This window comes from Eschscholzia californica, unplaced genomic scaffold (assembly GCF_041429995.1).
Source record: "Eschscholzia californica isolate CP2 unplaced genomic scaffold, dmEscCali1.0.p SCAF_2, whole genome shotgun sequence".
In the NCBI taxonomy this organism is placed as follows: Eukaryota; Viridiplantae; Streptophyta; class Magnoliopsida; order Ranunculales; family Papaveraceae; genus Eschscholzia; species Eschscholzia californica.
The window spans coordinates 17,264,651-17,285,956 of record NW_028238309.1 but is presented as its reverse complement, the minus strand read 5'-3'; the positions used below and the strand labels follow the sequence as shown (position 1 = coordinate 17,285,956).

The following is a 21,306-nucleotide window of genomic DNA, read 5'->3' as shown; positions in this document are numbered from 1 at the left end:
AACCACGATTGCACTACCACAACCATAACCACCGTTGTTACACCTCCACCACCCCAACTACCATCAGGCCCCAATTAACACTATCACCATCACACCACCGCACAACCAAAAAGAAAATAAAGGCTCAAAATTTTTGCTCCCTACTTCCTCAAAGAATCACGATTTTTTAGCTTTTTTTTTTTTTCTTGTTTTCTGAATTCTGATTTTTTTTTTTAAAATAAAAGGAAAGCAACCAAGTTATTCACTTCAGCAAATCACCAATACCTTCAAGTTTCTCGTGGAACAACTGAATTAGGAGTTCGACTAAGGACCGATTAGTGTTTTCTTTAAATTCGAGCCATTTTTCGAGTTAGATCACATATATGTTAGTTGAAAAAAAAATGATCTATATAGTAACACCTTTTGTATATAATCAATACAACAGTAAGGGAACTTTGTGGTGGGGGCGTTGTGCAGGTACACGATCCGCACCCCCACCACACGGCGCTGCATATATAACCACGATTGCACTACCACAACCATAACCACCGTTGTTACACCTCCACCACCCCAACTACCATCATGCCCCAATTAACACTATCACCATCACACCACCGCACGACCAAAAAGAAAATAAAGGCTCAAAATTTTTGCTCCCTTACTTCCTCAAAGAATCACGATTTTTTAGCTTTTCGTTTTTCTTGTTTTCTGAGTTATGATTTTTGTTTAAAATAAAAGGAAAGCAACCAAGTTATTCACTTCGCCAAATCACCAATACCTTGAAGTTTCTCGTGGAACAACTAAATTAGGAGTTCGACTAAGGACCGATTAGTGTTTTCTTTGAATTCGAGCCATTTTCGAGTCTAAATGCATAATTATGAATGCAAGTTTCATCTTCAAACTCTACATTGGGTGTAACAAAAATGTAGAGTAATATAAGATTTTTTTCGAAAATCGCATGATGTTTTAAAACTCGTTTCGGGCCTCCAAAATCTCAGGGCCGGCTCTGAGGATTTCTATATGACCTTTTTTTAAGACAACTGTAAACATCGTATGATTTATCTGTCAAAGGTTTACAGAATAGAAATAAAAGTTACATTAAAGGAGATATTAACTGAAAAATATAACTTGAAACTCATACTCCTGAGGTTAACTCTTCTGGTTGTATCATAAGTCGCGAGACCAATAATGTTATGTCTAACTGCTTCCAACCATACTTCAAAAGAGGAAGAATCACAACGGAATCCGATAGCCATTTGTTTAGCAAAGTCAGAGTCCACTGTAACCCATCCTGAATCAAGCGTGATATCCCAAGAAACCCACACAACTCCATAAGACTTTCTAACATATCAATCCATACTTGTCCTAAAACTACAAGGGTAAATAACAACTCTCGGGCAGGGTGATACAGGAATTTAACATCTTCAAAGAAGAATATTAAGTTCTGAAGATCGGAATCGTCAGACTCCAAGGTTACCCTCCAGACCTCTCTCGAAGGAGAAATAATATCCAACTGGTTGTCGAAGGAAAAATAATTGGATACCTGATAATTAGGGTTAGTGATTCTGTTCAAGTCGAAGAACCCAACTGAATCAGTAAAACGAGGTAGCAAGGCTACCCAAGGCGAAGAGATGTGTTAATAAAGTTGTACTCCGTGCCAAATACCGAAAAAATCCCTCTCGAATAAGATGTCTTTGAGACAGTAGCTATTGAGATTATCATGATGTAATATGTTCATGATGAATCAATGCCATGTAATGATGTCATAACTTATCGTTGGGCTATAGGCCCGGTCTTGTTAGAATTTGAATGAGCGGTTATCGAGCTTATCACATCTTTGATGTATTAATGCCAAATGTAATGACTACCGCTGATCGTAGTCAATTTCCCAAAAAAAAATGATGTCATAACTCTTGGTCCATATCTAAAAAATATTGAGGGCCTACATGGATTCATAAACTCTAGATTGATCCTAGCCGTTTAAAAAAAAATAGTGTACCACAAAGATAGATGTAAGTTCTACCATCTTTAATTAGCAAGTAAAGAGTTTTAATGTTTAACAAAAAAAATTAAAGAGTTTTAATAAATTGAAGAGACATAGGTAGGTAGGTATATCCTCCTATAGAATCCAACGGCTATTGCCTATTTGTTGGTATTTATCCGCGTGGGTAAGGGTGGTAACAGTCCCAAGTCATCTCAATTTCTATTACAAAAAGGTTTCCTATTTTGTTTACAACTAGGAACTTTCTTTTTCTTCTTTATATATATTTAGCATACATACTTCTTCTCTTCACTTCTCATGCAACAACTTAATAAGTGTTGAGAGAGAGAGAGAAACCACTGAAATTTTCAGGAGAAGAATCATGCCGAACCCCAAACCCATTCAAGTAATTCATGTCTACGCTCGTAATCTCTTCGCTGAGATTTCTCGAATCCGTACACAGCTTCCATATTTCTCTTTTGTTTCTATGGATACTGAATTCCCTGGCGTTGTTAATCGTCCTAGTGATAAAACTCCCATTCAGAGTCTTCCTCCTTTTGAGCGTTATCGTTTCCTGAAAGCCAACGTTGATGCTATGAAGCTAATTCAAGTCGGTCTCACACTTTCTGATGGCAATGGGAATCTTCCCGATTTCGGAACTAACAATTGTTTCATCTGGGAATTCAATTTTTGTGATTTTGATATCACTAAGGATTTGTTCGCTCCGGATTCAATTGAACTTCTTAAGAATCAGGGTTATGATTACAAGAAAAACAGGGATGAAGGTTGTCAATCTGCTGTATTTGCTCAATTACTTAAGGAATCTGGACTTCTTCGCAACAATTCATTAACATGGATAACTTTCCATAGTTCTTATGATTTCGGATATCTTATCAAGATTTTGACTGGAAAGGTCCTTCCGGATCAACTCGATGACTTCATGAGACAGGTTTATAATATTTTTGGTATTAGAGTTTATGATATCAAACATATAATGAAATTCTGCAACACTCTGTCTGGGGGATTAGAACGGGTTGCTAAAACCCTAGAAGTTAATCGTGAAGTGGGGAAGCATCACCAAGCTGGATCAGACAGCTTGTTGACATTGAAGGTCTTCTTGAAAATCAAGGAGAAATTTTTCGGTGGGCATAACATTTATGAAGGATATAACGGTGTTCTCTTTGGTCTTGAAGTGAACTATTAGGATGAGAAGAAATTGCTAACATGAATGAATCAGTGTGAAAAACTCTTTCTATTAGTGGTTATTTTCCATTATTTGTTATTCTAGGTTATTTTGTGAATTGCACAATTAGGATGAGAAACTATTGTTGAACATTGTGAGAAACTATTGATGATTAGTAGTTATTAATGCAAACATATTATTTGTTTTTTCCTTTTATTTGTTATTCTATTTTTATTTTTCCGTGCAATGTTTTGATCACATCATGATAGTTTAGAATTATATGTTATAATTTTTGAAACTTTACTTGAGTAATAATGCAAGGACCGAGCAGAACAAGTCTCATATTCAGTTTGTAATATTTCGAATAATTTCACGAAGTCGATAAACATACAGGATTCAGGAAACAATATTGTATATCCCGTTACTTTACAATCTCCTGTGTGTTCTAATAAAGTTGGTGGTGTTCATGGAAATGGCACTGGAGCAACCATATGCAGCAGCGGATAAAAATGCCGTAGAAACCAAGAGCAACACCTTCCACTGTCTCCCTGTTACCAGAACCGCCAATGCAGCAGAACCAATAGCCATTGCAGAAAGAACATTTTTCCATAACTCAAAAGCTTTAACAACAGTTCTACAGTTCTTGCAATGAACGACATGACGAAAATATCGGTTCGATAAATTAGGAGCGTGCATTAGTCCAATCCCTCCTTTAGCTGGTAAAGATGCTGAAATTGAAGCAACAAAACCAGCTGGTGCATGTTCAACCACAGCAGGTTCTTTGGGTAGTGAAATTGTGCTGTGGCCAAAATGATAAGGCATTCCATGTCCTACTTTATCCATCCATTTTCTGTACTCACGGACAAATGTATCCGAGGATTTTAGATTAATATACAACTCCTTTGTTGGAACTTTTTCTTTCATTAGAACCTCGTTTTGCGATGAGAGAAACCCCATATCTTGCTCGAAAACTTTACACGCGTTCTGGTGGAAGTACCATTTCGGAAAGAGTTTCGCTAAAAGCATCCGTTTCGTCCTTCCAAACCTCACAATCAACATAGATTTACCTGCCAAGATTTAATACAAATCTTAATTGAAAGTTTTACTGATATGTATATATGTGTGTGTGTGTGTGTGTGTGTGTGTGTGCGCGTGCGTGCCAGATATATGTCAATCTGTGAAGCTCACTTTGGTTTGGCGGTAACATGTATGTCTCTCCACTGACGGGAACATGGTTCAAATCTTGTTCTTGCAATAAAAAAGGGAAAATGACAAAACCCCTTGGCTAAATTTTCTTTCGTAAAAGAGGATTCATCAATTTTGTAAGCTTCAACTCTTTATGTAAGGTTGGCATATAATACGTAAGGCTTGCACGTAGTTTGCATAGTTTGACTGGTTTATCATAGGGAGCCCCAGCCTAAAATAATATTGACATGTCTTTTTAACCAAGCAAGAAATCCTTCGAAAATGTTGTGAGCGTTTCTTTTACATTACCTTGTCCAGCTGGTCGACTTAGAAAAAGGCCGGTGAAGTAATGTGTTGTTCCGTCCTTATCGACGATCTCTCTATTATTCTGAAGAACACAAGGTGCTTCAAATCGAAGGAAGTTTGGCGTGTCTTGTTCCCGTTCTTTACCCCATTCGCCTGCGAATCCTCTGTCAGTCCTCTCTATTACCTTGAACAACAACGCTTGAGCATCTTCTCTTTTCGATGTCCAATCTGTTCTGTCATGAGAAATAGGAACATGGGCAGGATCCATCAAATTCTCAAGGAGTATGGAGTGATCATATGGAAGTTCATGAATGGTAGAGACATCTTGGAATCCTGGCCTCGCAAAATTCTCAAACCATGGGATTTTTTCGAAGTTCGGTGGATTCTTATCTGACATCCATACCCATATCACTCCTTGTGAGTCTTTTATTTCGTAAGTTCTGACGCAAGCAGATCGAGGAATTTTTGCACCTTTCGGAAGCTATTATAAAATAAAAAATTTAAAAGAAAATTCTTCAGAATTTGGAAACAAGTAAATAAGGAAAATAGAATGTGATAGTTAACTAGAAGGTGAATGAAGACCGACCTGAGGTATCCTTACACATTTACCGTCTCCTTCAAATTGCCATCCATGGTAAAGGCATTCCAATCTTCCATCAATTATTTGTCCTTCTGAGAGTTTGGCTAATCTGATTCAACTTCTGAGAGTTAGGCTTCTACTCCCAATGTGGGATTTGTACAGAGTAAAGTTTTCACAAGTTCGGAAAGGGATACCGAAATCTAAAAAGATATGACATGTTTTTGTAACCAAGACCAACATAAAACTGGGGGTTCGACCCAATTTCCTATTTATATAAATGTTGATCTTAGCAAATCCATTTTTTTTGATGAATTTGCTGAAAGTGATGTTTGTGATCGACATAACAACATTTTCACTTGTAATTGGCAAAACATGAATAGTTCTATGACATAACTCCACTGAACTATATAAGAAATAACAATGAAGATATACAGACAACATATATGAATCGACTAATGCTAGGGAACCAGAAAAACTAGGCAGACTCTGGGTAGAAATCCTATATGGCTTGCAGTAATTCGCTGTTTAGTGGATCAGCATCATCGAAAGCACGAATCACGGCAATCCACATAGGATTTCTGCCTAGAGTCTGTCTAGTTGTTCTTCTTCCATAGCATTTTCATCCGAATCAAAAAAATTCCAATATTTCAAAATCCTATTACAACATCAATTCCTGCTATTCAAGATTCAAATCATAAGTAGTTAACAAGATTGCTGCCATTTTCAATCAAAATTACCCAAAAACAGCAACCCAGATCAAATTTATATCTGAAAAAAAATTAGAATAAGAGATTGTTACCTATGAGGACACCTATCTTCATAACATTGAAAATCACCATTGCCATCTTTATACAACACAACTTGTTTATCAAAAACAGTAAGGCCTAGAGGGGAATCCTCAGGAACATCTTGTGCAAGATAAAGAGGGTACCATTCTTCTTTCCAATCATACTCAACTTTATTACTTCCTTTCTCTTCTTCTTCCTCAATCACAACTTTGTTATCTTCTTCACTAACAGACAAATTCCCACCAATTTCAGCTACTGCTGAACACTTAACTAGTTTCTTGATTCCACTTTTCAGCTTTAGTTTCTTTTGATTTTGGGTTGGAATTGTTGTTTTAGTCAGGTTGAGAGGAGGTTGTGAGTAGGATATTAGTGTTTTAGTAAGAGAAGAAGTATGAGAGAGAAAAGGTTGAAGTAGTGCCATTCTTGTTCTGAAGAAGAAGAAGAAGAAGAAGAAGCAAAGAAATTTTTTGATTAATAGGAATGAATTATGGAGTGAGGGGTGGGAAAGAAAGAGAGTTTTTCCATTCTAAGTTATGTTGTTGTGTCACTCTTGACCACACAAAAGTATTGATTTTAGATTTGTGAGAGAAAATAGGAAGTTTTTTTTGATGAAATGAGAAAATAGGAAGTTGCCAAGTTGGGAATGAAGTTAGATGTAGTTTAATGTAACAAGCTAAGTGTATTTAGTGATGCGTCAGGTCAGATGATAAACTATTCTAAATCTAATATCTTTTTCTCCAAAAATTCTCACCCCAAATTTAAACGTATGATCATCCGCGAACTCAAAGCCCATTACTCTTCTGCGGGTGACAAATACCTGGGCACTAATCTCTTCATTAACAAAAACAAAAAGTCGGCGTTTCAACCCCTTCTTTCTCAGATTAAGAATAAGCTTGCTAAATGGCAAACTCACCTTCTATCTCAAGCTGGTCGCTCGGTAGTCATTTCAACTATCGCAGCGGTCGTTCCCCGATACCAAATGCAATGCTTTGCCATTCCTAAAGGCATATGCAACAGCATTGAGTCCATCCAAAGGACTTTCTTGTGGGGAAAATCCATAACCTTCCATACTCTCAACTGGTCCACCATTTGCAAGCCGCGCAAATTTGGGAGACTTGGTTTTTGTCTTCCTCATCTTGACAATCAAGCCTTCCTTAACAAGATCAACTGGCGTCTTATTAACAATCCCAATGCGGTGTGGGTTAAAATTCTTAAGGGCAAATATTTTCCAAAGTCTCATAAATCCACACCTCCTAAAGCTGGCCACTCTTGGCCCTGGAAATCCATCAATAAACAGTTCAATCAGATGCAGAGTCTAATTTTTTGGGACATCAACAAAGGAGAGAATATTAACATTTGACAGGACTACTGGATCCCTAATCACCCTCCTCCTATTACTAACCACAATGCATCTAACCTTGAATGGGTAGCGCAACTTATAGATAACAATACCTGGAATACTAACATGTTACATAGTTGTTTTACCAGTGATATCTGCAGCTCAATCCTAAGCATAAACATTCAAAGCAATCAAGAAGACAAACCCATGTGGACGCTAACAAAATCAGGTAATTTTTTGATTAAATCTATGTATAATTATCTGCGAACAGGTAGTACGAATCTTACGCAGGATCAAACCGACTGGTTTTTTATATGGAATATGAACACTATTCCACGTGTTAAATTATTTCTGTGGAAATGCTGCACTAATGGACTACCAGTGAAGGCAAAAATAGGTAAATACATTGGAAACCAGTTCTCTTGTATAAATTGCAACGATAATGAAACATTAGATCATGTCATGCTTCACTGCACGTTCGCGAAAGCTATATGGTTTCACTTTCAGGTACGAACAGATCAAATCGCCACCACCAACCAATGGATCCATGAATGGAAAACTCTAGATGAAGATTTGACCCTACTATACGCCAAAATTTTGTGGTTTATTTGGAAAGCTCGTTGCGAAAATTGCTTCACCACAAAGAAACAATGTCCGAAACAAATGATTGACAGGATAAATAACACATCTATTACGCCTCTTAAGATTGAATCTATTATCACTAACAAATGCAGGGAAAAAACTAAGCAACAAACATGGAGCCCTCCATCGACACCATTCATAAAACTTAACGTCGACGCATCTTTTTCTAGCAGCACAGAACCAGCCGGCATAGGTTGTATCGTCAGAGATGAAGACTCTGTTTTTATTATTGCAGCAGCAGACTCAGTTCGATGTCAGAATGCGGAAGAATGTGAAAGTATTGCCATATTATTCAGTGTTAAATGGGCCATAGAGTTGAAGATCACTCATGCACACATCGAAAGTGATAATCAAGCTCTTATACTTTTCATCAATGGTCAAAATGTTGGCCTTCACTGGCAATCCAAGAAGAATATGCAACAAGTTAAAGAACTCATAAACAAATTTGACGGTGTGATATTCACCTTCGTTCCTAGGGATTGCAACGCTCAGGCAGATGCGCTAGCAAAATGGGATAGAAGATATGGTCATAGTAAAGTGTGGAATGTAATACCCTCTTTTATTTCGGCAGTACGCTAAAACTCTTTGTATTTGCTTGTTTAGTAATGTTATTTTCCTTCATCAAAAAAAAAAAAAAAAGTGTATTGAGTTTCAACAAAAAAAAAAAAATAAGTGTATTGATATTTTAAGATTTGGGAAAGAATTTAGGAAGTTAATTAGAAATGGACTACGATGTAGTTTACTCTGGCGCGGTGAATATAATGATTTTAAGATTTGTGAGAGTAAATAGGAAGTTAGAAGGACTACGATGTTGTTTAGTGCAAGTCTGTAACACATTAAGTATATTGATTTTAAGACTTTGTGTGAAAAAAAAGTTACGAATAGACTTCGATGTAGTTTACTGTAATACGTTAAGGGAATCATAACGATTCGTTTAGTAGGTTGATGATTCATAATATTGTGCCAATCACATGGTTGATTGTTCTAACTTCCATGTGGTCCACAAATTTTTAACGCGAGCCTCCGTACTGTAGTTGAGACTACAATGCTATTTGTGAGAGTTAAATTTTAAGGGAGATGCTAGAGTGCCCAGCTCGGTGCCCACTAAAATGCCTAGCTGACGTGGATTCACTAAATGACAAAGTTTTTTCAAAGTTTGACTACGGTAGGGACCACTTTTATTTCTAAATTAGAAAATTTGGACATTTTAGTGGGCATTCTAGATGGGCACTCTATCATTTCCCAAATTTTAAACAAGACTTCAAATTGTAGAAAATTCAAATTACGAAGCAAATATTGCGAAAAAAAGATTCAAAAAAAAAAGTAAACAACATAGTATCTTCAACATCTATTCATCTCTTTCAACAAAAAAAAAAAAAACATATGTTCATCTCTGTAATGCTACTACTGACTCCATGCAACAAACTTCACTTGGACAAAAAATCCAATTTTTTGAAGCAAATTCATCTCTTAAATTTTCATAATTAATCTTGTCCAAAAATCCACTTTGTGTGGTAAACAAAACTAATCTATTTAGTATGTCCTACAATATAGTCAATCTCAAGTAAAGTATGATTTTTTTCAGCAAAAAAAAAAAAAGTAAAGTATGATTTTTAAATTATTTAATTTTGATAAGCTTCTTATTGCCGATGAAATAGTCACTGGTATAGTCCATAGAAGTCTACACGCATTACTAACGATTGGGAAATTCATTTTCTTCAAGAATTTTGGTACCTCATCGACTCCTGTAATGATGTAATTGTGGCAAAACATCTTGCAAGAGTTTTAACTCATCTAATCATTCGTCTCCTTCAACGTCAAAATGACCATCTTTGCTTAAACAATTTGCAAGATTCTCACAACAAGTTTTTCATTCTTTATCATGATATCCACGTAATTTTTTCGGTCTCAACAAAAACAAAATATTTTATCGTATTTTTTATATTGTTAGAACCTTCTTTCTGATGAACCTATAGATTGATCAACTAATAAAATAAAATAATTAACTCTGAAATATTCCTCACCAGACATTTAATACCTTTTATTTTCATCTCTACTAGTTGTTGTGCTAGAGCTTAAGCTAGGTCCTACTTCTTTGAGCTCTTCCTCCAAGGTAGAAGGCGGTGTTTCTGTGTGACCTTCAAAGACACTCCGCCGCTCAAGTCAATTTAGGCGCATGTTATAATTCAATTGATTAGGAGATATTAAAAATTGGATCATTTTTCAAGGCAAACCTCTAATGTTTATACAGGTTTTGCATATTGATGAAAAATCACTAACTGAGATTTTGCGGTGGTAAGACACCAACTTGGTGATAGTCATGGAACATGATCGTAGCTTGTGTCAGTAGCTCCAATAAAAAAAAGTGTACCTTTCACTCTATTTGGCATTTCGCGCAACCGTCATTCTCTCGGGGCAGAACAAAGCTCAAGGTGTCGAACTTACTTTTGCAAACCTCACTGCTTTGTCTCTCTCGTCAGAGCACGACTCAAGATAGAGCTTACTCGGATTCACCTATCTACTTGTCTTTTTGCTATGACAGAGTTCCATGTGCCTAAGAGACTCGTGTCGACCTTGAAACAATTAATCTGGTTAAAATTGGGCTCAGATGACAGAGTTATTTTAGGTCCTCCTCTTTGTTAGCTCTATTATCACTAGTGCGCATGTAAGACTTTGGCACGTGCCGACAAATCAATCTGTTAACTTCTTGACTGGTCAAAGTTAACTGATATTTAGCAGGGACGGAACTAGGAGTAGTAGTCAAGGGGGGCCGAACCAAAAAAAAAAAGTGAAAAATCTAAGTCTACCAGTGCTTGAACCCAGGTCTCTCAAGTCCTGAACTCGGACCTCTACCATCTCACCCACGCTACATATATGTCATGCATATGACTCGAAATTTATTTATGCGATAAATCAAAAAGCAATCAGCATTTCTAAAACAATTTACGACAAGTCAAGGGGGGCCATGGCCCCCTTTGGCCTGCATGTAGATCCGTCCCTGATATTTAGCTCAACAACATACATTGCAAATTTTAATCACACGTCTATGCACCTATATAGGATAATTATGGCCACTAACAAGAGGTACCTAGGTGCGGAAGTTATACACATAATTCATGATAGCTAGAGAACTTATGTCATCATCACAACTGTTTGCCAAAATATATGGATGTTGAATGGTACCTAAGAGCATCTTCAATGCAAGACTAAATCTTAAAATCTTAAGTATCACCTAGGGTTTTAAAGTTTTTTTTCTTTTAATGCAAAGATCTTAAGATGATCTGGAAGCATTTCATTTAAGACAAAATGAAATTACGAACTCCAATTTAAATTTAGGACAAAATGTCTTTCTCTCAATTGACACAACACATAGGTCAATCAGAGTTTTCTAGAGCTTTGATGCTCTAACTTGTACAAAAAAAAAGTGTGAACAAACTAGACAAGTTATACTATAACTTGGGCAGGTGCTTAATGAAAACAGTCGTTATTGATTAATATTTGGAAGGTCTGGCTGAATGATTTATGTTGATTAGCTACAAATCACATGTTTTGCATTGGAAAGGTGAAGAAAAATGTACCATTTTCACCTTTCTTTCAGATAAACTACTATGGAAGTTACTCTTACACATGGCCGTTGGTCGGCCGAGCCACAGCTTTGTTTATTGTTCCAGCAAATCACTGTCATGCTATTAGAGCAGGAACTATTTCAGATACTTATACTGCAAACAATATCTTAAATGGGTATGCAAAATGCAAACAAATAAGAGATGCTCAAAAACTGTTCGAGGAAATTCCCCAAAGAGACACTGTTTCTTTTAATTCAATGATCACTGGATATGTCAATCTAGGAAAAAGTGATACAGCGTGGGAGGTTCTTAAAACCATGAAAACAGATGGTTTTAGTGTTGATCAGTACACTTTTGGGAGCATTTTAAAGGGGATTGCTTTGATGAATCATATTGTTGCCGGGAAGCAAGTGCATTCAGTTATTGTTAAGACGGGTTATGAGAACAATGTGTATTCTGCTAGTGCTCTTTTGGATATGTATGCCAAATGTAAGAGGATTCAAGATGCCTATGCAGTGTTTAAGTGCATACCGGAGCGTAATTTTGTGTCGTGGAATGCGTTAATCACGGGGTATGCACAGATTGGTAATCGTGAGAGTGCGTTCTTTCTCTTTGACAGTATGGAAAGAGAGGGCATTGCGCCGGATGATGCAACATTTGCTAGTCTTTTGACTTTGCTCGATGACCCGGAGTTCTACAAATTGACGATGCAAATTCATGCCAAGATTATAAAACATGGTCGGGCATGTGATACAATTGCACGCAATGCAACAATCACATCATATTCTGAGTGCGGTTCAATTGAAGATTCAAAGAGGATATTTAATGATGTGGATGGTACTTGGGATTTGGTTACTTGGAATTCCATGCTAGCGGCTTATGTGGTTCATGATTGTAAGCCTTTAGCGATTGAGCTCTTTATTGAAATGCAAAGACTTGAGATTGAACAGGACATGTACACATACACTAGTGTTCTAAGCGCTTGTTTTGGACTAGAGTATCAACGCCAAGGGAAGTCCTTGCATGGGTTGGCAGTTAAAAAAGGTTTAGATCTGATGCTGCCCGTATGTAACTCATTAATTGCCATGTATCTTAAGTCCAACAACCTGTCGGTGGAAGATGCATTAAAATGCTTTGCTACCTTGGACACCAAAGACAACGTCTCTTGGAATTCGATCCTGACTGGGTTCTCGCAGAATGGACTGAGTGAAGACGCTCTTAAATTCTTCGGGTGGATGAGGTTTATGGCTGTTTGTATTGATCACTATGCCTTCTCTGCTGTCCTCCGATCTTGTTCAGATTTGGCAATTTTTCAACTGGGTCAACAAGTTCATGTCTTAGCCGTTAAATTAGGTTTCGAGTCAAATGACTTTGTATCAAGTTCATTAATATTTATGTACTCAAAGTGTGGTATTATAGATGATGCAAGAAAAGCCTTTGAAACTACTCCGAGGGACAGCACGATCACATGGAACTCACTTATTTTTGGATATGCACAACATGGGCAAGGCAAAACTGCTCTTAATCTTTTCTCGGAAATGCATGAAAGAGAAGTGAAACCAGATCACATAACATTTGTTGCAGTTCTCACTGCGTGTAGTCACATTGGCTTGGTTGAACAGGGTTTACATTTTCTGAGACTCATGGAAGCAAATTATGGCATTAAACCCCGAATGGAGCATTATGCTTGTGCCGTTGACCTATTGGGACGGGCTGGACATGTCGGTGAAGCGAAAAAACTGGTTGAATCTATGCCATTCGAAGCTGATCCAATGGTATGGAAGACTCTATTGGGCGCATGCAGGTTACATGGTGACATAGAATTGGCTAGCGAGGTAGCAGAACTGTTGCTAGTTTTAGAGCCTGAAGAGCACTGTACATATGTTCTTCTCTCTAACATGTATGGTCATCTTGGAAGGTGGGATGAGAAGGCTAATGTTAAAAGAGTGATGAAAGAGAGAGGGGTGAAGAAAGTTCCTGGTTGGAGTTGGATAGAGTTGATTAACAAGGTTCACTCTTTCAATGCTGAAGACCGATCACACCCTCAACACGAAGAAATTTACCAGAGATTGGAAGAACTGATGGAAGAGATTAGGTGGATGCAATACTACGCAGATGAGGACATTCTGATTCCTGATTTAGACTAAGGTCTTTCAATCCTCTTAGGAACTTGTAGCTTGTTGTTTTCAGCAATGTTAACAGGTGAAATGGATATAGCACCACAGACTATTACCATCATTGGTTCCCCATTCTTCTGTAGAAGTCCGGCTCCATTCCATTTTGGCATTAACAACCATTTCTCATGGAGTTAATTTTTCTAATATTCTATTTGCTCTATTTAACTGGCCGCTCTGATGTTACTTGGTGTTAATGCTTCTTTTTAGGAATCGAAGTTTCAAGGAATTCTTCTAATAAGCTTCTTTTAACTCAGAGAAAATATGCTTTGGAACTTCTGAAGAAAGGTACTTTATTGGATTCTAATCCTAGTATTACACCAGTCTCATGGGGCAATCGAATTTCTAAGTCAGATGGTGTATTTTTCTCTGACCCTACACTCTACAGGACCTTGGTTGGTGGTCTTCAATACTTGATCATGACAAGGCAAGATATTTCATTTGGGGTAAACTATGCTGCTCAATTCATGCAAGCTCCTAGATCTCTTCATCTTCAATTAGTCAAGAAAATTTTAAGATACTTCAAAGGGACCATTGACTGTGGTAGTTCTATTACAAAAGGGGATGTTTCAAAACTAGTGGGCTATTCAAACTCTGATTGGGTTGGATGCCCTGATACAAGACGATCTACAACTGGTTATTGTATTGTGCTTGGTAATTCCCTTGTCTCTTGGCGTTCAAAGAAGCTGCCGACTGTAGCGAAGTCCTCGACTGAAGCAGAATACAAAGTTATATCCTTTGCTGCAGCAGAAATGTTATGGATTTCATATTATATTGACAGAGCTCAATTATACCATTTCACGGCCATTTATCATCTGTTGTGATAATCTTGGTGCAAAGAATATAGCCGCAAACACTATTTGCCATGCTAGAACAAAGCACATCGAGGTCGACTACCATTTTGTACGAGATCTTGTTACCTCTGGTTCACTTCTCATCTGTCACATTCCCACTAACGAGCAACCAGCTGATCTTCTTACGAAGGGACTTTCCAAATCCACTTTTGTCTCTCTTCGTGACAAACTGATGGTTCTTTCAGCACCTTCAGTCTGAGGGGGCATGTTAGTGAAGAAGACAATGTAAGAATGGTGTAAGAAAAGATTGAATAGATAATTGTTGTTAGTGGGTGCCTAGAGCTGAAACAGTGCCTGCGGCTAATATAGTGGGTGCTAATAAAGCGAGTTTGTTACCACTCAGATTTGGATCTTCAGTGCTTCAAACAAATGAGGGAAACATTCTGCTAGTCTTTAGAAGTGTCTGACCTGCTCCAGTAGTGAGTTTTATTTCTCTATTTGGAGTTTGTAGTCAAGGAACAGTAAGAAGCTATGCGGGATTTTTTGTCATTGGTATTCTCAGATTCCTTGTTAGCTGGCCAGAGAATCAAGTACTGGACATGATGTTGTTCTGAAGTGATCCTTAACAGGACGCTGTCTCGTAGTAAAGGTGCATAATAACTTCATTTCTTCAGACCATTTCGACCACCAATATAGGTTGACATTTATTTTTCACTTCATAAATATCACCATCACTAACTAGAAAACCATAAATCGCCATTGACACGCCATAACCACCAACTGGCAGGTTGTATTGAAAAAATAACGCCACTCCAAATAGGTGATCGGTCCATTTAGAGTTTTTCTCAAATGCGGGAATACCAGGATCTTAGTATGCAATGGAATAAATACAACATAATCACGAAGCACGTAAACAATAATAACACACAACATTTATAGAGTATGAATTATATGATCCCACGAGATGGATCGATAGAGATGGAGATAGAACGAGAGCTAGGGAGAAAGAGAGAGAGTATTCTTGGTAAAAATATTCTTATGTACTATTTATTAGAACTGTACATGTATATATACACAAAAAAGAAATCCTAATTGTATACAAACTTGGATACATGCAAAAATACTTGATAGTTATCTAATAACTATCCTAAAACCCTAACACTAACCGACCGGGTCGGTGAGACCCAGTCGGATCGGGTAGCCCATACGACTATCCATAATACTCCCCCTCAAGTTGGAGCAGGAATGGTAATGAGGTCCAACTTGCGAATATTCTTTTGTAAGGCTTCTGCTCCAAGCGGCTCCGTAAGTATGTCTGTGAGTTGATCGGAAGTCAGCGTGTATTGAGGGAGAATAAGATTAGATTTTATTTTCTCACGAACAAGGTGACAATCAATCTCGATATGTTTGGTACGTTCGTGGAATACCGGATTATTGGCAATATGTAATGCGGCTTTATTGTCACAATGCACAGGCATTGGATCAGGGTGTTGAATCCCAAAACCATGTAGAAAAGATTTGAGACATTGAAGTTTGCAAGTCAAAGTGGTCAAGGCTCTAAACTCGGCCTCAGCGGAAGAACGAGCAATACAGTATGTTACTTTTTAGATTTCCAAGATGAGGGGCTAGATCCTAACATAGTAAAAATAACCCGTAGTGGAGCGTCGGGTGGAAGGACAACCATCCCAATCAGAATCACAATAACCTGAGATTAGAAAAAAACTGGAAGCAGATAGAAAAAATCATTTTCCAATGGAGCCTTTCAGGTAACGAAGAATACGATGAGTCGCATTCAAATGAACGTTCGTCAGCGTTTGTAAAAATTGACTTAAGTTGTTAACTGCATAGCAGATATCTGGTCGAGTTACTGTTAAGTAAAGTAAACGACCAATGAGGCAATGATATGGTGGCGGATCATCTAACGTAAAGCAATCGGTACTGCTAAGACGAGATTTATGTTCCATTGGGAATGGAGAGACTTTGGCTGTCGTGAGGCCAAAATCTTGTAAAATGTCAAGAATATATTTCCTCTGACATAGGAAAATACCTTGAGAACATCGGGATACTTCAATTACCAAAAAATATTGAAGACGACCAAGGTCTTTGAGAAAAAAACGTTGAGCGAGAAATAATTTGAGGCAAGAAATAGCTTTGGTATTATTACCAGTAACCACAATATCATCAACATAAACTAAAACGTAAATGCAAACCGAATTGTGAGAGTAGGTGAAGAGGGAATAATCACATAAAGACTGCGTAAATCCACGGGAGATTAAGACGAAAAAACTTAGAAAACCATTGACGAGATGCCTGTTTAAGGCCATAAAGTGATTTATTGAGTTTGCATACACGAGACTCCCCCTGAATAGAAATCCCGGTGGAAGTTTCATGTACACTTCCTCATCTAGATTGCCTTGTAAAAAGGCATTATTGACTTCGAGTTGATGGAGAGGCCATTTGTTGATGGCGGCGATAGATAAAGGAACTCTAACGGTGACAAGTTTGGCAACCAGGGCAAAAGTATCGTGATAATCAAGTCCCTCGACTTGGGTATAATCCTTACCAACCAAATGAGCCTTATAACGTTTAACAAAACCATCAAACCAAAATTTGATTTTGTACAACCATTCACAGCCAATGGGGTGTTTACCAGCCGAAATATCAGTAAGTGTCCAAGTGTGGTTTGACTCCAAAGCAGCAATTTCCTTAGACATAGCTTCACGCCAGTGACGAAAGGGCATAGCCTGTTTAAAGAACTTAGGCTCCGTTGTTGATAGGAGAGATGTAAGAAGACTTGGTGATCAGTTGAAAACTGAGATACCGAAAGACAGTGCGAAAGCGGATGACAGACCGAAGAAGTACAGGTGGAGAATGGGATAGAAAACTGATTACAAACATAATCGTCCAGATGAGCATGTCGTCGATGAGTTCGGGTCGGCCGAGAAGAGACCGGACGGAGGGGAATCTGTTCTGTTGGAGAGATGACAGTCTCGACGGGGGTGCCTACAAAGAAGCGGCACTGGTCGTTTGTGGAAGAAGTTGGGTCGGGTGTGCCTTCAGTAGTAGGAGCGGGCATAGAGACCGAGCGTGTGCCAAGGCCATGTGACAAAGGTGCGTCTGTATTATGAGGCCCAACGAGCTGAAGCGGATGGGGGCGCTCCTGTGATTCGACGCTAGATTGACTTATAGTTTCGGGAGAGTAGCCGAAAGAGCCATCGTCGGGTAAAGCGATGGAAGGCTGAATGTATGAAGAATTCAGAGAGGGATTGTGCATGGGGAAGACATTCTCATGAAAGGTGACATGTCAGGAAGTGAAAAGGGTCGAAGATCTGATAGCCTTCTAGCCATGTGTGTAACCAACAAAAATACCTGGTATGGTACGTGAATCCAATTTGGTTTTTATATTATTGTTATGAGCAAAACTTTGACAACCAAAAACTCTTAGATGGTCAATGCTAGGAGGAGAGCCAAGAAGGGCTTCATGTGGAGATTTTCCATCTAAGAGAGGTGTAAGGAGTTTATTAATTAAATAAACTGTCGTGAGAACGCACTCTCCCAAAAAGGAGAGAGGAAGATTAGCTTGAAGACGGAGAACACGTGCTACATCCAATATGTAAAGGTGTTTCCTTTCTACCATCCCATTTTGTTGAGGGGTGTAAGTACAACTTCGTTGGTGAAGGATTCCATGATCCTGGAACCAACATTGAAGATCATTAGACATGAATTCAGAACCATTGTCAGATCGAAAAGTTTGAAGGGGAGGCAATAAAACACCTCATGTTCCTGAATGAATGGAGCAGATTTTGTGATTTACTTATGTCTTTATACAATTGTAAAAATGAGAGAAAACTCTCTTTGTATTTGATTTAGAGTGCATGAGAAATAACCAAGTACCTCTTGAATAGTCATCAACTAAAGTTAAGAAAAAACGACAACCAGAGAGAAGGGGTCGAAAGGGACCCCATAAATCGGCATGAATTAATTCGAATGGCCGAGAAGAGTGAGAAGTACTTCTTAAAAAAGGTAAACGAGGTTGTTTAGTCAACGGACAAATAAAGCACGGAGATTTATTATTTAATAAATTCGACTTAATACAAGGAAATTTGTCCAAATTAAACTTGAAATGACCCAAAGAAAAAACGCCAATACCGAACATCAAAATTATTGGAAACTGAAATAGAAAAAATCCTAGGCTCTGTGCGTAGAAAGTATAAGCCATCAACCTGATAACCAATTCCAATCGTCCGAGTCGTCGTGGGGTCCTGAAAGACACACGAAGATTTGTTAAAATTAACATCACAGGAAAGCGAGATGGTAATTTGGGAGAGAGAAATCAAGTTGAACTTGAATGCACGAATATGGAGAATGTCTGTTAAGATTAAATCGTCATTAATAGATACCGATCCAATATGAAAAACTCGAAAATGAGACCCATCGGGTAAACGGACAAAGTAGTTTGAATGGGCGGTATCATAATAACAAAAGGAGGAAAGGGACAAGCAGATATGCTTAGCTGCCTGGAATCGACCACCCAAGGTGAAGAAGAAAGAAATGTACCTGCCAAGTTGATGGAAGGCTGGGTGGAAGTGCCTATAGCTGTTGTTGTATTCACCTTAGTTTGTTGTCCCATAACAAAACGCTGCTGGTCCAGGAGTGTGTTCAAAAAATTAAACTGCTCCTGGGTCATTGAAGTGGCTAACGGCATCCCTTGGTTGCTTGGGTTGGTTACCGAAGCAGCAATGGGGTTCGACAGATTCCTAGGCGGGTAACCATGAAGTTTGTAGGAGGTGGATCGACGACGGTCGTGAACCTGACAGTGGTCACAGTAGGGACAAAGACGTTTAGTTCGTTGTTTGTCGGTTCAGTCCATGCGACCGGATCGAGAGGAATCGAATCGGAAACCGCATGGGCAGCAGCCTCGGTTCCTTGAGTAGTATCAAGAATGATATTCTGTTGAGTTTCCTCTTGTCTCACAAGACTATGAATTTTTAACATAGATGGAAACGGATCCATTAATAGATTTTGGCTACGAATAGCCGAGAATCGATCATGGAGTCCTTCAAGAAACTCCATAGCACGATCTTGATTAGTTCGATCGAGAAGACACTTTCCTTGACCACAGAAACAAGGATCAATAACCAAGAAAGATTGTAGTTCATCTTGAAGTGATTTGAGCTTCGTAAAATTGTTGAGATACGTGTAAACACGTGATATAAGAGACGAATCGAGATGAGGAGATCCGACGATCAAGACTATTCTAAGATATTTGAAGATATGTGAAGATCAAGAATATTCAGTTTCATATATTTAGAATATTTTCTGTAATAATACTAATATTATTATTAGATATATTTTATATTGTTTCTTAGTTTAGTTAGGAGAAACTTGGAAACCCTGACCCTAATTTCTCTATAAATAAGAGAGGGTTCTAAGGATTAAATCATTCGATTACTAATCAATCATTGTAACGAATCACCACAATTGTGGTTAATAAAGTATGTAGCTTTTCTGGCTTTCTCCGAGGATGTAGGTCGTGAATGTCCGACTGAACCTCGTTAAATATGGTGTCCTTTATTTATGTTCATCTTTCTCCAATTATCACATTACCGTGAATTTCTACATGGTACCAGAGCCAGGGCGGTTGTTATTATCTATGAGAAGTCTTCCTCTTCTTCGTGAAGATCGATCCAGACAAGACTAAACCAAAATCAATTTATCCTAGTTTGAATCTCTTGTTCTGATTTCTTTATTTGAACTTCTCAAGTCAAAACCCTAGGTTTGAATTCAGATTCCAAAAAAAAAAAAAAAAATTCCTCTCTTTCCCACGATTTTCTTTCGTTGTGATTCTACTTTCCAGTCACTTTGTTGATTTGTTCGACTTTTACACAATTCTCTTGTGTTTATTGTTCTCACTTCCAAACCGAGAACACTGGGTAGAAGATGACATTATGTTATCAGTTATGGCTAATGAGGTTTTCGAGAAGAGTGTGAAGAAGGTTTTGTGACAACAAGGAGGTCGGTTACACCCTATATTCTTAAATTAATGAGAAACAGTAGTGTGGAGTTTTAGAGACTTAGCTTGTTTTTCGTCCATGCAAACCAATTAGCAACTGGCAAGAAAAAAAACATTAATTCAGCCCAAAATCCAAAGTGAGACAATTATTTTGAAGTCATGTTCAAGCCCCATCATCAAGTTGTTTTCTTTTTCGGTCAATCGAAGTCAAAGTTGCTCTGTCCAACCTAGCTGGTTCGAGTATGCCGTAAGTTTTGGATGTGATTATTTCACTCTTTTCTTCAAGTCGGTCACTTCAAAAGTTCTGCGTTCTGACTTGCGGGAGGGTGTTGAGATACGTGTAAACACGTGATATAAGAGACGAATCGAGATGAGGGGATCCGACGATCAAGACTATTCCAAGATATTTGAAGATATGTGAAGATCAAGAATATTCAGTTTCATATGTTTAGAATATTTCATGTAATATATCTAATAATAATATTAGATATATATTATATTGTTTTTTAGTTTAGTTATGAGAAACTTGGAAACCTTGACCCTAATTTCTCTATAAATAAGAGAGGGTTATAAGGATTAAATCATTCGATTACTAATCAATCATTGTAACAAATCACCACAATTGTGGTTAATAAAGTATGTAGCCATTCTGGCTTTCTCCGAGGATGTAGGTCGTGAATGTCCGACTTAACCTCTATGGTGTCCTTTATTTATGTTCATCTATCTCCAATTATCACATTATCGTGAATTTCTACAAAAATAAGTGAAGACATCAA

General features: G+C 37.9%; 2 protein-coding genes and 2 pseudogenes across 3 annotated transcripts; 3 read left to right on the top strand and 1 right to left on the bottom strand.

Annotated features, from left to right (window-relative positions):
* Positions 1-2,277: 2,277 nt before the first annotated feature.
* On the top strand, positions 2,278-3,359 carry LOC147556590 (putative CCR4-associated factor 1 homolog 9 pseudogene; annotated as a pseudogene). Its single transcript, XR_015233476.1, has one exon. The product of XR_015233476.1 is annotated as a putative CCR4-associated factor 1 homolog 9 pseudogene (transcript).
* A 109-nt stretch (positions 3,360-3,468) lies between these two features.
* On the bottom strand, positions 3,469-6,659 carry TIC55-II (translocon at the inner envelope membrane of chloroplasts 55-II). Its single transcript, XM_086657493.1, has 4 exons — positions 6,014-6,659; positions 5,221-5,323; positions 4,638-5,115; positions 3,469-4,210 (listed from the first exon to the last, which is right to left on the bottom strand). Exons 1-4 carry the CDS (start codon positions 6,421-6,423, stop codon positions 3,570-3,572), a joined length of 1,632 nt encoding a protein of 543 aa, XP_086513619.1. The 5' UTR covers positions 6,424-6,659; the 3' UTR covers positions 3,469-3,569.
* A 4,416-nt stretch (positions 6,660-11,075) lies between these two features.
* On the top strand, positions 11,076-15,190 carry LOC147556587 (Pentatricopeptide repeat (PPR) superfamily protein). Its single transcript, XM_086657492.1, has 2 exons — positions 11,076-14,011; positions 14,112-15,190. The coding sequence occupies exon 1, from the start codon at positions 11,528-11,530 to the stop codon at positions 13,694-13,696; it is 2,169 nt and encodes a 722-aa protein (XP_086513618.1). The 5' UTR covers positions 11,076-11,527; the 3' UTR covers positions 13,697-14,011; positions 14,112-15,190.
* LOC147556588 (secreted RxLR effector protein 161 pseudogene) lies at positions 13,742-14,547 on the top strand (annotated as a pseudogene).
* Positions 15,191-21,306: the final 6,116 nt, after the last annotated feature.

Excerpts from the sequence above, each read along its gene's own strand:
- TIC55-II (XM_086657493.1), bottom strand. The coding sequence starts at position 6,423 with ATGGCACTACTTCAACCTTTTCTCTCTCATACTTCTTCTCTTACTAAA. Across the intron at positions 5,324-6,013 it reads GAAGATAGGTGTCCTCATAG|ATTAGCCAAACTCTCAGAAG; the intron begins GTAACAATCTCT and ends AAGTTGAATCAG. Across the intron at positions 5,116-5,220 it reads AATGTGTAAGGATACCTCAG|CTTCCGAAAGGTGCAAAAAT; the intron begins GTCGGTCTTCAT and ends ATTTTATAATAG.
- LOC147556587 (XM_086657492.1), top strand. The coding sequence starts at position 11,528 with ATGTTTTGCATTGGAAAGGTGAAGAAAAATGTACCATTTTCACCTTTC.